This window comes from Salvelinus fontinalis, chromosome 33 (assembly GCF_029448725.1).
Source record: "Salvelinus fontinalis isolate EN_2023a chromosome 33, ASM2944872v1, whole genome shotgun sequence".
In the NCBI taxonomy this organism is placed as follows: Eukaryota; Metazoa; Chordata; class Actinopteri; order Salmoniformes; family Salmonidae; genus Salvelinus; species Salvelinus fontinalis.
The window spans coordinates 32,767,544-32,783,198 of NC_074697.1; the positions used below are offsets into that span (position 1 = coordinate 32,767,544).

General features: G+C 41.3%; 1 protein-coding gene across 2 annotated transcripts in view; it reads right to left on the reverse strand.

Annotated features, from left to right (window-relative positions):
- The window catches only part of LOC129832066 (Golgi SNAP receptor complex member 1-like), a 49,158-nt gene continuing 33,503 nt past the window's right edge, over positions 1-15,655 (reverse strand). For both annotated transcript variants that reach the window (XM_055895810.1, XM_055895811.1), the window contains 3 exons: positions 12,293-12,322; positions 3,234-3,316; positions 1-762 (listed from right to left, as the gene is read on the reverse strand). In XM_055895810.1, coding sequence (XP_055751785.1) covers positions 638-762; positions 3,234-3,316; positions 12,293-12,322 — 238 coding nt within the window. In that variant the 3' untranslated portion in view covers positions 1-637. The remainder of the gene's footprint in view (positions 763-3,233; positions 3,317-12,292; positions 12,323-15,655) is intronic.

Here is a 15,655-nt window from a genome sequence, read left to right on the forward strand (position 1 = left end):
TACTGTAAATTAATAATTTATTAATAATGCACAATGTACAGGCCATGATGATGATGAACCTCCTGAATATCCCATCACGAAAAAGGACCATTCAACTAAAAATCCTTCCATCACAGAAATCAACAGACAGTCTTTCGTTTCCACCGCCTGTCTTCAGACCATTACACTCCTTAAAGCAAGTGTTCTTTTTATATATTTTTTTATATATAATTCTTTCAAATCTATTAGTACCTTGAGATAGGCAAAAGTCATATATATATATATATATATATGACTTTTGCCTATCTCAAGGTACTAATAGATTTGAAAGAATTATATACATATAATCCTTTCCTTTCAAATCTAGTCATATCAGTACATTTGGTCTCTGTTCCCTTAACCAGAGTTGAACAGCACAAACTTTCGATAAAAAAGAAAAAGGTGCTGCTCCATCTCACATATCGTTCTCCATCCTTCCCTCCCACTGCTAAATACAAATCAGGTAGTCCATGCTGCCTTTGATCAATCCTGTTAACCGATTGGGCCAAGAGCGTGTCTGTCTGTCCAGTAGCCTCCAATCACTAAAGCCCATTCTCCAGAGTTCTGACTCCGATGTTACAAACGCAGAGTAACGATTGTTTGACCGGTCTGTCCGTCATCAGTGGAAGGCGTAGAGCAGCAGGAGGATGGTGCAAACGCCGATGACTCCTCCCAGGATTAGGGAGTCTCGTCTCTTCCGCAGGTTGATTCGCTGGACGAGGTTGTTGATGGCTGGGAAACGATCTGGGGAAGGAAGTTAAGGCAAACAGAACCAACCACCTCTTATTACAAGTAATGTTCAAATAATCATTACATTGGAAATATAAACTGGGTGGTTCGAGCCCTGAATGCTGATTGGCTGACAGCCGGGGTATAATCAAGCAATAAGACCCGAGGAGGTATGGTATATGGCCAATATACCACGGCTAAGGGCTGTTCTTAGACACGACGCGTCGCTGAGTGCCTGGACACAGCCCTTAGCAGTGGTATATTGGCCATATATCACAACCCCCTGAGGTGCCTTATTGCTATTATAAACTGGTTATCAACGTAATTAGAGCAGTCTGAACCCCGTCCTGAGCAACTGGGTCCTGGACTTCCTGACGGGTCACCCCCAGGTGGTGAAGGTAGGAAACAACACTTCTTTGCTGATCCTCAACACGGGGGCCCCACAAGGGTGCGTGCTCAGCCCCCTCCTGTACTCCCTGTTCACCTATGACTGCGTGGCCAAGCACGCTTCCAACTCAATCATCAAGTTTGCAGACGACACAACAGTAGTAGGCTTGATTACCAATGATGAGACGGCCTACAAGGAGGAGGTGAGGGCTCGGAGGGTGGTGCCAGGAAAACAACCTCTCACTCAACGTCAACAAAACTAAGGAGATGACTGGGGACTTCAGGAAACAGCAGAGGGAGCAATTTCTGGTTTCTGTTGACTCCAACATGGCGGCTAATTTGACTATAGTTCTGAGTGCCGTCTCAGATTATTGCATTGTTTGCTTTATCCGTAAAGTTTAAGGAGAGGTATATCTATAATTCCATGTGCATAACTTGTATTATCATCTACATTTATGATGAGTATTTCTGTTGAATAGATGTGTCTATGCAAAATCACTGGATGTTTTTGGAACTAGTGAACGTAACACTCCAATGTAAACTCAGATTTTTCATATAAATATGAACTTTATCAAACAAAACATACATGTATTGTGTAACATGAAGTCCTATGAGTATCATCTGATGAAGATCATCAAAGGTTAGTGATTCATTTTATCTCTATTTGTGCTTTTTGTGACTGCTATCTTTGGCCTGGTGGTGACCTAACATAATCGTTTGTGGTGCTTTCGCTGAAAAGCATATTTGAAAATCGGACACTTTGGTGGGATTAACAACAAGATTACCTTTAAAATGGTATAAAACACATGTACAGTGGGGCAAAAAAGTATTTAGTCAGCCACCAATTGTGCAAGTTCTCCCACTTAAAAAGATGCGAGAGGCCTGTAATTTTCATCATAGGTACACTTCAACTATGACAGACAAAATGAGAATTTTTTTTCTCCAGAAAATCACATTGTAGGATTTTTAATGAATTTATTTGCAAATGATGGTGGAAAATAGGGTTTTCTGTGACCCCCCCCCCCCAGTTAAATGGACCAGATTGGATCAGATTGCTCAGATATTTCCTTAGAATCGATAAGAGTTTCTCTCTCCAGAGGCTGGTGTCCCATGTGAGGAAAATACGGAATCGCCGGCCGGAAGGCCTGATAACAATGCTCTCTGAGAAAAGAGAAGAGACCAGACAGAATCAAGCACCCATTAGTGGTGCTCCAGTCTCTTTTTCAGCTCATTTAACACCTGATTTATTTAACAAAAGTCACATCTCAATAGGTGGTCCAGGTATGTCATGACATAGCACAAGTGGAGGGGTGGGGGGGGGGCTTCCTCTTTTGTTGCTCTTTTTCTCCTCAATTGTTCCTCAAGCAAGGTGGGAGGCAGATGACATCACAAATTCACATCAGACCAACTCATTGAATACCCTACTCCTTGAAGTTTGCAGTTGTGTGTAAAAATCACACAAATTTTGCTCAAAACATATTTTTTTTACCACTTTAGTGCATGCACTTTACTGTATTTATACTTGGGATATCACTTTTCAACAGGAAAAGTTTGAAGACCACTGGAGGATGTCTCTGGAGCCTCAAACTGAGATAAACCGTTCTAATTGAAACATGCTCAGTGTGCCTTTTAAACAGTTAGGATGCGTAATGTGAACCGACAGGCACTCTGGCTTTCATTGTTTATGGGACTCTATAGCTGTATTGTGTCTGGTTGCAGCTCACAGGAGGCAATAGTACAGTACATAAGAAGCCTAATGAGTAAGAGTGTTGCGCTAACGATGCCAAGATCATGGGTTCAGTTCCTGCGGGAATCACATAACATGTACTCACTTCTGTAAATTGCTTTGGATAAAAGTGTCTACTAGGTGGCCTTAAAAGACAATTATGATCTAATAAAAGTGAACAATCTCCAGAAGTTCTTGTCTGATTAAAAAGGAAAAATAAGGCATATTTGTGAATTTGTTATTTCTGACACAGACATGAACATAGGGTTGCCTTCCCAGACAAAGATTAAGCCTAGTCTAGGACAAAAATACATGATTTTTAAATGGAGAATCTCCAATGTTGATAAGGTTTGCTTGGTGTTGTAAAGGATACTGGCCAGAGTGTTGACTCTGCTCTGTATGGACTTCAATAGCCCTCTCTGGGATGTCATGTTCTCCTTGGTCGCCATGGCAATACTGCAGGGAGAGAAGAAGAAGTCAATGACATACACTACCATTCAAAAGTTTGGGGTCACTTAGAAATGTCCCTGTTTTTGACAGAAAAGCACATTTTCTGTCCATTAAAATAACATAAAATTAATCAGAAATACAGTGTAGACATTGTTAATGTTGTAAATTACTATTGTAGCTGGAAACGGCTGATTTTTAATGGATTATCTACATTGACAAACAGAGGCCCATTATCAGCAACCATCACTCCTGTATTCCAATGGCATATTGTGTTTGCTAATCCAAGTTTATCATTTTAAAAGGCTAATTGATCATTAGAAAACCCTTTTGCAATGATGTTAGCACAGCTGAAAACTTTTGTTCTGATTAAAGAAGCAATAAAACTGGCCTTCTTTAGCCGGGATGCTGGCCTTCTAGGCAGCGTTGCAAAGAAAAAGCAATCTCTCAGACTGGCCAAAAAAAAAGGAAAAATTAAGATGGGCAAAATAACACAGACACCGGGCAGAGAAACTCTGCCTAGAAGGCCAGCATGCCGGAATCGCCTCTTCACTGTTGACGTTGAGACTGGTGTTTTGCGGGTACTATTTAATGAAGCTGCCAGTTGAGGACTTGTGAGGCGTCTGTTTCTCAAACTAGACACTCTAATGTACTTGTCCTCTTGCTCAGTTGTGCACCGGGGCCTCCCACTCTTTCTATTATAGTTAGAGCCCGTTTTCGCTGTTCTGTGAAGGGAGTAGTACACAGCGTTGTACGAAATCATCAGTTTCTTGGCAATTTCTCGCATGGAAGCTTTCATTTCTCAGAACAAGAACATGCTGACGAGTTTTAGAAGAAAGTTCTTTGTTTCTGGCCATTTTGAGCCTGTAATCGAACCCACAAATGCTGATGCTCCAGATACTCAACTAGTCTAAAGGCGGCCAGTTTTATTGCTTCTTTAATCAGAACAAGTTTTCAGCTGTGCTAACATGATTGCAAAGGATTTTCTAATGATCAATTAGCCTTTTAAAATTATGAAATTGGATTAGCTAACACGACATGCCATTGGAACACAGGAGTGATGGTTGCTGATAAATGGGCCTCTGTACACCTATGTAGATATTCCATAAAAGATCTGCCGTTTCCAGCTACAATAGTCATTTACAACATTTATAATGTCTACACTGTATTTCTAAACAATTTGATGTTATTTTAATGGACAATTATTTAAAAGCTTTTCTTTAAAAAACAAAGACATTTCTAAAATGACCCCAAACTTTTGAATGGTAGTTTACATAGGTTAAATGGAAGAGGTAACCCACCCTACAATATCAACCCTGTAAGACTTCTGCTATGTTAAACAGCTTTTTTCTAGCAGAAAGTATGAGCCACGATTGTGTGTGTAGGTCCCCCAAGTGCAACTACCATGACAGACAGAAGGTGGGTGGAGGAGGAGAAATCCATTTGGGGGGGGGGGGACTTTTACATTAACTTAAAATGCAGAGAGCGAGAGAGAGCATTACAGGGGGAGCTGAGTCACTGAGGACCGGTGTATATTAGCGCACAGAAACACTGTACTGCATGTACTGCAAGCATGTACTGCCAGCACACACACAGTGTTTCCCCTAGGTAATTTTTCAGGAGTGGTGGCAAGGGTAGGTGCACACAACCACACTACATTGTAGAATAATAGTGAAGACACCAACACTATGAAATAACACATATGGAATCATGTAGTAACCAAAAAGTGTTAAACAAATAAAAAGAAAATTGATATGAGTGTCACCCTTTGCCTTGACAGCTTTGCACACTCTTGGCATTCTCTCAACCAGCTTCGCCTGGAATGCTTTTCCAACAGTCTTGAAGAAGTTCCCAAATACACTGAGCACTTGTTGGCTGCTTTTCCTTCACTCATCCCAAACCATCTCAACTGGGTTGAGGTCTGGTGATTGTAGAGGCCATGTCATCTGATGCTTCACTCCACCACTCTCCTTTGTGGTCAAATAACCCTTACACAGCCTGGAGGTTTGTTGGGTCATTGTTCTGTTGAAAAACAAATGACAGTCGCACTAAGCGCGAACCATATGGGATGGCATATCACTGCAGAATGCTGTGGTAGCCATGCCGGTTAAGTGAGCCTTGAATTCTAAATAAATCACAGACTGTCACCAGGAAAGCACCATAACACCACCTCCTCCATGCTTCATGGTGGGAACCACACATGCGGAGATCAACCGTTCACCTATTCTGCGTCTCACAAAGACACGGCGGTTGGAACCAAAAACCACAAATTTGGAATCATCAAACCAAAAGGACAGACTTCCACCGGTCTAATGTCCATTGCTCGTGTTTCTTGGCCCAAGCAATTCTCTTCTTATTGGTGTCCTTTAGTAGTAGTTTCCTTGCAGCAATTCGACCATGAAGCCCTGATTCAAACAGTCTCCTCTGAACAGTTGATGTTGAGATGTGTCTTGTTACTTGAACTCTCTGAAGCATTCATTTGGGCTGCAATTTCTGAGGCTGATAACTCTAATTAACTTGTCATTTGAAGCAGAGGTAACTCTGGGTCTTCCTTTCCAGTGGCGGTCCTCGTGAGAGCCAGTTTTATCATAGCGCTTGATGGTTTTTGCGACTGCACTTAAAGACACTTTCAAAGTTTTTGAGATTTTCGAGATTTACTGACCTTCATGACTTAATAATGTCTTTGCTTATTTTAGCTGTCCTTGCCATAATATGGACTTGGTCTTTTACCAAATAGGGCTGTCTTCTGTATACCACCCCTACCTTGTCACAACACAACTGATTGGCTCAAACGCATTAAGAAGGAAAGAAATTCCACAAATTAACAAGGCACACCTGTTAATTGAAATGCATTCCAGGTGACTACCTTAATGAAGCTGTTTGAGAAAATCCAGTTAGTTAAATATATTTTGGCAGTTAACACTCAACTCCTTTTAGCCCCGCAATGGCATCTGATGTAGTTAACCCTGCACCTTAATCCACAGCCCAAAACCCCTCTCCCAATGACTTCCCTTATAACGTGCTAAGATCTCAAATAAGACAGTTTTTGGCAACATACTGATAGATTTGTTTTTAAGTGGAATTCCTGGATTTAAATACAGGATACAGGCAGCCTCTTTTTTGGGGGCAGCAAGGAGAAAAATGGTTGGGAGCAAACAGATGTAAACAATTTATCCCTGGTTACAAATATGGGAACAAATCTGTTGAGGCTAATTGCCTAGCTGCAGGGACAGGTAGGATTACGCAACAGTCAGCCCTGGCCTCAGAGACTGTAACAAGGTGACAACAGTAAAACACGAAAGGGTGTCCTGGGGGCCCCCTAGGCCAGGTATGGCCCTTTGTGAGTAGAACCCAGGGGGGGGTCAACCAGGCTTGTTTACATGGCTGTCAGAGCCTAGTATACTGAGCCTGGTTGTCAGATTAGTGACTTGGTCAGGTGAGTGAGCATATGTGCGTGTTTGGTGTTTTTGAGTGAGTTTGACCGAGCAAGGATGTGAGTGCACTGTGTGTTTGAGTGTGTATGCATGGGTGCGAGTGTGTTTGATTGAGAAAGTGTGGTTGTTTAAAATGTGTACTCGGTTTTCTTTGTAAGTACAATGTGAGTCTGAGTAAATACAGTAAGCGTGTGCAACACCTCTTGCAGGGTATTGCTGAGGGGACAATCTCTCTCTATGCCAAGGGTCTAGCTCATATATCATGTTCTCCAGAGTCAGAGGGGAAGACAGATCGCCTCTCTTCCCAAAGCCCAACACTGCTGACGGACTGTAACACTGGGCCAGCGTTAGCGCTACGCTAATGTGCTACTGGCAATCAGAGCTGCTATCTGATAGGGGCTGGTCTAATGCTAACGCATACACACACTGACTCAACCTGGCTGAACACCAGCTCAATGCTAAACTAGCTTAGCTCATTACCGTTAGCATCTCAAGGAAAATGACCTAAAGTAAACTCGCTGTGGGGCTTCTAGATATGTTTATTGAGACCAATTCTCTCCAGTCTCACTGCAATTTGAAACATCTAAATATGGAGATGTTAATGTAACTACCAAAAACAGCATTTTTGTGTTGTAAGAATCTCACACTTTCCTTTCTGCTTCGGGGCACTCACTGGAGTACCTGATCAACTGTTACTCTCGAAACATTACCAGGTGTTATCTCCAACCTGTGAAAGGGTCTTAAAACCTGATTGCATATTAAGACACATAAATCAATCATATCTCAGCCCTCCTCGTCCTCACAGGGCATAATAACACAAACAATCAAGATAAAAAAGAAAGAAGCTTCATTATCTTCTCGCTGTGTGCGTGTGTGTCTTGTTAGGCGTGTTCAAGACTTTGAGAGAACCGGTAATGATGGTGACTTTCTCATCCAGTGTAATTTTCTGCTTCACTTAAACAAGAGGAAGGAGAGTGGGAGAGGGAGGCTGGACGGGAAGAGGCGCTGCATGGCTCACAAGTCCACTTAATGAAGCACCTGTGCCAGTAGCCTCCCCTACGGGTAGCAATCTGTGGGTGGACTGCGGCAAGGAGAGAAGATGGATGGGATGGGGAGGGAGGGTGGAGGAGGTTGGGCTGGTTGGCCACACATGACTGGGGAGGTTGGGGACACCCCTTATGGCATATGAGGCAGAGGTAACAGGGAGGCTGAGATGGTGGGAGGAAAAAATGCAACAGGGAGTCTGAGATGGTTGGAGGGATAGCGGCATAGTCCACTTCCTCTCTCCTCAAACTGTGCTTGACCATATCAGCCCACTTAGGCCTGAAAGCTGATCTTGTATCCATCTCTGGGCTAATGGTGTAATCTCTTCATCTAATGGTGTCACAGTGGATGTTAAGAGGTGGGGTCAGAGGCAAAGCGCTCCACACAAGTCACCATCTGATGTGTGGATCACTAATGTCTCTGTACTCGACTCTTTAGAGACTTCACCTCATGCCCATGGAGATGTCTAACATCCACTGTAGCTATGTGGAGGAAATACATTTTCATGATATACTATACTGTTTAATTAGACATACTATGCTGTTTTTTTCTTAAATATTGTACGTTATATGGTAGTATTGTTTTCTGATACAAACTTGCCTTGTGTGACACCGCAGTGTGACCTTCTCTGTTTACGATCGGCAGGAATTTAGCTATGTGGGAATTGCAGGGAGAAAAAGAGAATTCTGCTAACTGTCACATAGACAAGAAGATGTACATTCTATTAAAGGAGAAAGCCAACTCTGTTCGTTGGACTTTTTAACTGTGCAAGGTGAGTGGATTGTTGACCTGCTCCATTTTCGCATATCTTATAATAAAGTTGTTGTTTGAAAGAATCTTCAATCCCTCTTCCTATAGAATTTCTACCACAGCTACCACACCAACCCCCCAATTCTGGAGCCAGGATAGACAAATAAGCCAAAAAATATATATAAATAAGTACCAGTCAAAAGTTTGGAAACACCTTTTCTTTCAATGGTTTTCCTTTATTTTTACAATTTTCTACATTGTGGAATAATAGTGAAGACATCAAAAATATGAAATAACACATACGGAATCATGTAGTAACCAAAAAAGTTTTAAAACAAATCCAAAGAAACATACATATCTTAGATTCTTCAAAGTAGCCTCCCTTTGCCTTGATGACAGCTTTACACACTCTCAACCAGCTTCACCTGGAATGCTTTCCCAACAGTCTTGAAGAAGTTCCCACATATGATGAGTACTTGTTGGCTGCTTTTCCTTCACTCTGCGGTCCAACTCATCACAAACCATCTCAACTGGGTTGAGGTCAGGTGATCGTGGGGGCCAGGTCATCTGATGAAGCACTCCATCACTCTACTTCTTCGTCGAATAGCCCTTACACAGCCTGGAGGTGTTGGGTCATTGTCCTGTTGAAAATAAATTCTAGTCCCACTAAGCGCAAACCACATGGGATGGCGTATCGCTGCAGAATGCTGTGGTAGCTATTAGAGGTCGACCGATTACTCAGAATGGCCGATTAATTAGGGCCGATTTCAAGTTTTCCTAACAATCGGAAATCGGTCATTTTGGACGTCGATTATGCATTATTTATTTTTTTACACCTTTATTTAACTAGGCAAGTCAGTTAAGCACACATTCTTATTTTCAATGACGGCCTAGGAACGGTGGGTTAACTGCCTTGTTCAGGGGCAGAACGACAGATTTTTACCTTGTCAGCTCAGGGATTCAATCTTGCAACCTTACGGTTAACTAGTCCAACGCTCTAACCACCTACCTCACGAGGAGCCCGCCTGTTACGCGAATGCAGTAAGAAGCCAAGGTAAGTTGCTAGCTAGCATTAAACTTATCTTATAAAAAACAACCAATCATAATCACTAGTTATAACTACACATGGTTAATGATATTACTAGTTTATCTAGCCTGTCCTGCGTTGCATATAATCATTGCAGTGCGCATTCGTGAAATAGGACTGTCGTTGCCCCAACGTGTACCTAACCATACACATCAATGCCTTTCTTAAAATCAATACACAGAAGTATATAATTTTAAACCTGCATATTTAGCTAAAAGAAATCCAGGTTAGCAGGCAATATTAACCAGGTAAAATTGTGTCACTTCTCTTGCATTCATTGCACGCAGAGTCAGGGTATATGCAACAGTTTGAGCCGCCTGGCTCATTGCGAACTAATTTGCCATAATTTTACGTAATTATGACATAACATTGAAGGTTGTGCAATGTAACAGGAATATTTAGACTGATGGATGCCACCCATTAGATAAAATACGGAACGGTTCCGTATTTCACTGAAAGAATAAATGTTTTGTTTTCGAGATGATAGTTTCCGTATTCGACCATATTAAATGACCTAAGGCTCGTATTTCTGTGTGTTATTATGTTATAATTAAGTCTATGATTTGATAGAGCAGTCTGACTGAGCGATGGTGGGCACCAGCACGCTTGTAAGCATTCATTCAAACAGCACTTTCGTGCGTTTTGCCAGAAGCTCTGCTGTTTATGAATTCAAGCCTATTAACTCCCGAGATTAGGCTGGTGTAATCGATGTGAAATGGCTAGCTAGTTAGCGGGGTGCGCGCTAATAGCGTTTCAAACGTCACTTGCTCTGAGACTTGGAGTAGTTGTTCCCCTTGCTCTGCATGGGTAATGCTGCTTCAAGGGTGGCTGTTGTCAATGTGTTCCTGGTTCGAGCCCAGGTAGCGGCGAGGAGAGGGATGGAAGCTATACTGTTACACTGGCAATACTAAAGTGCCTATAAGAACATCCAATAGTCAAAGGTATATGAAATGCAAATCGTATAGAGAGAAATAGTCCTATAATAACTACAACCTAAAACTTCTTACCTGGGAATATTGAAGACTCATGTTAAAAGGAACCACCAGCTTTCATATGTTCTCATGTTCTGAGCAAGGAAATTAAACGTTAGCTTTCTTACATGGCACATATTGCACTTTTACTTTTTTCTCCAACACTTTGTTTTTGCATTATTTAAACCAAATTGAACATGTTTCATTATTTATTTGAGGCTAAATTGATTTTATTGATGTATTATATTAAGTTAAAATAAGTTCAGTATTGTTGTAATTGTCATTATTACAAATAAATAAATAAATAAATAAATAGGCCGATTAATCGGTATTGGCTTTTTTTGACCCTCCAATAATCGGTATTGGTATCGGTGTTGAAAAGTCATAAATCGGTCGACCTCTAGTAGCTATGCTGGTTAAGCGTGCTTGAAATCTAAATAAATCACTGACAGTGTCAACAGCAAAGCACACCCACACCATCACACCTCCCCCTCCATGCTTCACGGTGGGAACCACATATGCGGAGATCATCCGTTCACCTACTCTGCGTCTCACAAAGACAAGGCGGTTGGAACCAAAAAAAAGAAAATCTAAAATTTGGACTCATCAGACCAAAGGACAGATTTCCACCGGTCTAATGTCCATTCCTCATGTTTCTTGGCCCAAGCAAGTCTTCTTACTGGTGTCCTTTAGTAGTGGTTTCTTTGGAGCAATTCGACCATGAAGCCCTGATTCAAGCAGTTTCCTCTGAACAGTTGAAGTTGAGATTTGTGTTACTTGAACTCTGAAGCATTCATTTGGGCTGCAATTCCTGAGGCTGGTAACTAACAAACGTATCCTCTGCAGCAGAGGTAACTCTGGGTCTTGCTTTCCTGTGGCAGTCCTCATGAGACACATCATAGCGCTTGATGGTTTTTGCGACTGCATTTGAAGAACCTTTCAAAGTTCTTGACATTTTCAGGATTGACTGACCTTCATGTCTTTGCTTATTTGAGCTGTCCTTGCCATAATATAGACTTGGTCTTTTACCAAATAGGGCTATCTACTGTATACCACCCCTACCATGTCACAACACAACTGATTGGCTCAAACGCATTGAGGAAAGAAATTCCACACAAATTAACTTGCACAAAGGCACACCTGTTAATTGAAATGCATTCCAGGTGACTACCTCATGAAGCTGGCTGAGAGAATCCCAAGAGTATGCAAAGCTGTAATCAAGGCAAAGGGTGGCTACTTCGAAGAATCTCAAATACATTTTGATTTGTTTAACACTTTTCTGCTTACTACATCATTCCTTACGTTATTTCATAGTTTTGATGTCTTCACTATTATTCTACAATGTAGAAAATAGTAAAAAATAAAGAGAAACCCTTGCATGAGTAGGTTTGTCCAAACTTTGACTGGTACTGTATGTGTGAGAGTGTGAGAGACTATACTCGTGGGTACCGGAATTTTTTTTTGCCCAAAAAGTCCCAACAAGGATAGTAAAACAAGGAAAATTCTCCCTCGTGGGGATATTTCCCAGCTATTTTAGGCTTAGAGGTTAGGTTTAGGGTTACAATTAGGGTTAAGAGTAATGGTTAGGTTTAGGGGTCCGGGAAAAATAGGATTTTGAATGGAAATACATTTTAGGTCCCCACAAGGATAATAAAACATACGCTGTGTGAGAGAGAATGTATGTCTGCATTAGGCTTACCTTATTGTGTCATCCATCAGGCGGTCAGAGCTGCAAGGAGAGAGAGTAGAAAAGAGAAGAAAGAGATGGTTAGTTTCTTAGGTGAGGCAGCAGCAGTGTGGTGATATGGGGGAGACAGAATGACTTGATCTCCACATCTCTCTGGGAGTCAGGATCAGGGAGGCAGCAATCGATGCCAAGCTGCCCAGAATCCTGATCAGGTCCCTGGGCTCGCTGCGCTGGGCCGGGAACCCCCTTCCCTCCCTCCCCAGCAGCACCCAGCCTAACAGAGCCGATGAGCTGAAATACTCAACTTTGATTTATGTTGTGGGCCTTCATTCCAATTTCTCATGGACTTCAATGCATGATTTACAAGAAAATACAGAGTTGCTTTTGTGCATCTTGAGTTAGGATGAGGAACCACTGAATGTATCACAGGGCACGGATGGGGTCATAAATACCAAATGATTTAATGGGATTGCTTATGACAGCTGTTGTGTCACCTTTATGACAGCTCTATGGCATTGCATTCACTGAGGTGAAAGGTCACATGAAACATTCATAACAGGAGTCATGTCCTGTCCACACACATCAGCCTGCAGTCAGGGATAGCATTGTCAACACAGTATGGTACCACTATGGCTTTCTCTATTGCTGACAGAGTAGACTTTATTGGCTACAGCAGAATTGCAGTTATCTTCACAAATCAAATATTTCTTCAATCAAAAAACATATGATTCCCAACAGTATTAATGTCATCCTCTTGTCAATTTTTTAAAACTAAAAACAACCTCTCTCAGAGGCGCATAAAACAGTGTTAAATAAATCTTCAGTCTAATTCTTTAGAATGTCATGTCATTGTCAGGTGGTTTCAGGAGAGGTGTGGAAAACATATCTATACTGTGATCTGTCCAGCCATCTCTCTCTCCATCTCATAAAAAGGAGGAATGACTGTCTAGCAGGTTTCAGCTCCATTACATGTATAATACGTAGAAGCGAGAGGAAGGCCGCACTAAGCTCCTAAAGTGCTTTGCTTCACTCTCTCCCTCCAACCCTCGCTCTCAGCTAACCTAGCGCTAACACCACCGCTAACACTTTGCATGATAATGCTGCATGACCAGACAGGAGGGGGTTGAAGGAGGGAGGGGGTGAGAAACCCTCTCCTGAATGTACAATTGAAGTCGGAAGTTTACATACGCTTAGGTTGGAGTCATTCAAATTTGTTTTTCAACCACTCCACAAATTTCTTGTTAACTTTTTAGGGATGGGGGCAGCATTTTCACTTTGGATGAATAGCGTGCCCATAGTGAACTGCCTCCTACTCTGTCCCAGATGCTAATATATGCATATTATTATTACTATTGGATAGAAAACACTCTGAAGTTTCTAAAACTGTTTGAATTATGTCTGTGAGTATAACAGAACTCATATGGCAGGGAAACTTCCAAATAGGAAGTGGAAATTCTGAGGCTGGTTGATTTTCAACTCATCGCCTATTCACATCCCAGTAAGATATGGATCTGTTCGCACTTCCTACGCCTTCCACTAGATGTCAACAGTCTGTAGAACGTTGAATGAAGCCTCTAGTGTGATGTGGGGCCGGATGTCAGCTGTTTGAGTCAGTGGTATGGCAGAATGCCAGTTCTTGGTCTTGCGCATTCCTCATGATATCGCCTTGCGTTCCATTACTTCTGTAGACACAAAGGAATGCTCCGGTTGGAACGTTATTGGATATAAATGATTACAACATCCTGAAGATTGATTCTCTACTTAGTTTGACATGTTTATTCGACCTGTAATATAACTTTTTGAAGTTTTTGTCCGAGTTCGCCTGGACCGGCGCCAGCGTTTGGACATGTGAACTAAACTTGCTAGCAAAAGTAGCTACTTGGACATAAATATTTTACATTATCGAACAAAACAACAATTTATTGTGGAACTAGGATTCCTGGGAGTGCATTCTAAAGAAGATCAAAGGTAAGGGAATATTTATGATGTAATTTTGTATTTCTGTTGACTCCAACATGGCGGAGAAATGTGTATATCTGAGCGCCGTCTCAGATTATTGCATGGTGTGCTTTTTTTGTAAAGTTTTTTTGAAATCTGACACGGCGGTTGCATTAAGAACAAGTGTATCTTTAATTCTAAGTAAAACATGTATCTTTCATCAAAGTTTATGATGAGTATTTCCCGTTATTTGATGTGGCTCTCTGCAATTTCTCAGGATATTTTGGAGGCATTTCTGAACATGGCGCCAATGTAAACTGAGATTTTTGGATATAAATATGCACATTATCAACAAAACATACATGTATTGTGTAACATGAAGTCCTTTGAGTGTCATCTGATGAAGATCATCAAAGGTTAGTGATTCATTTTATCTCTATTTCTGCTTTTTGTGACTCCTTCTCTTTGCCTGGGAAAAAAGGCTGTGTGTTTTTTGGACTTGGCGATGATCTAACATAAATATATGTTGTGTTTTCGCTGTAAAACATTTTTATTTTTATTTTTATTTTTTAAATCGGACACGATGGGTAGATTAACAAGATGTTTATCTTTCATTTGCTGTATTGGACTTGTTAATGTGTGAAAGTTACATATTTCAAAAAAATATTTTTGAATTTCCCGCGCTGCCTTTCCAGCGGAATGTTGTGGGGGGGTTCCGCTAGCGGAACGTGTGTCCTAGAAAGGTTAACAAACTATAGTTTTGGCAAGTCGGTTAGGACATCTACTTTGTGCATAACAAGTAATTTTTCCAACAATTGTTTAGACAGATTATTTCACTGCATCACAATTCCAATGGGTCAGAAGTTTAAATACACTAAGTTGATTGTGCCTTTAAACAACTTGGAAAATTCCAGAAAATGATGTCATGGCTTTAGAAGCTTCTGATAGGCTAATTGACATAATTTGAATCAATTGGAGGTGTACCTGTGGATGTATTTCATGGCCTACCTTCAAACTCAGTGCCTCTTTGCTTGACATCATGGGAAAAATCAAAAGAAATCATCCAAGACCTCAGAAAAAAAAATTGTAGACCTCCACAAGTCTGGTTCATCCTTGGGAGCAATTTCCAAACGCCTGAAGGTACCACGTTCATCTGTACAAACAATAGTAAACAAGTATAAACACCATGGGACCACGCAGCTGTCATACCGCTCAGGAAGGAGACGTGTTCTGTCTCCTAGAGATGAACGTACTTTGGTGCGAAAATTTCAAATCAATCCCAAAACAGCAAAGGACCTTGTGAAGATGCTGGAGGAAACAGGTACAAAAGCATCTATATCCACAATAAAACAAGTCCTATATTGACATAACCTGAAAGGCCGCTCAGCAAGGAAAAAGCCACTGCTCAAAAACCGCCATAAAAAAGCCAGACTACGG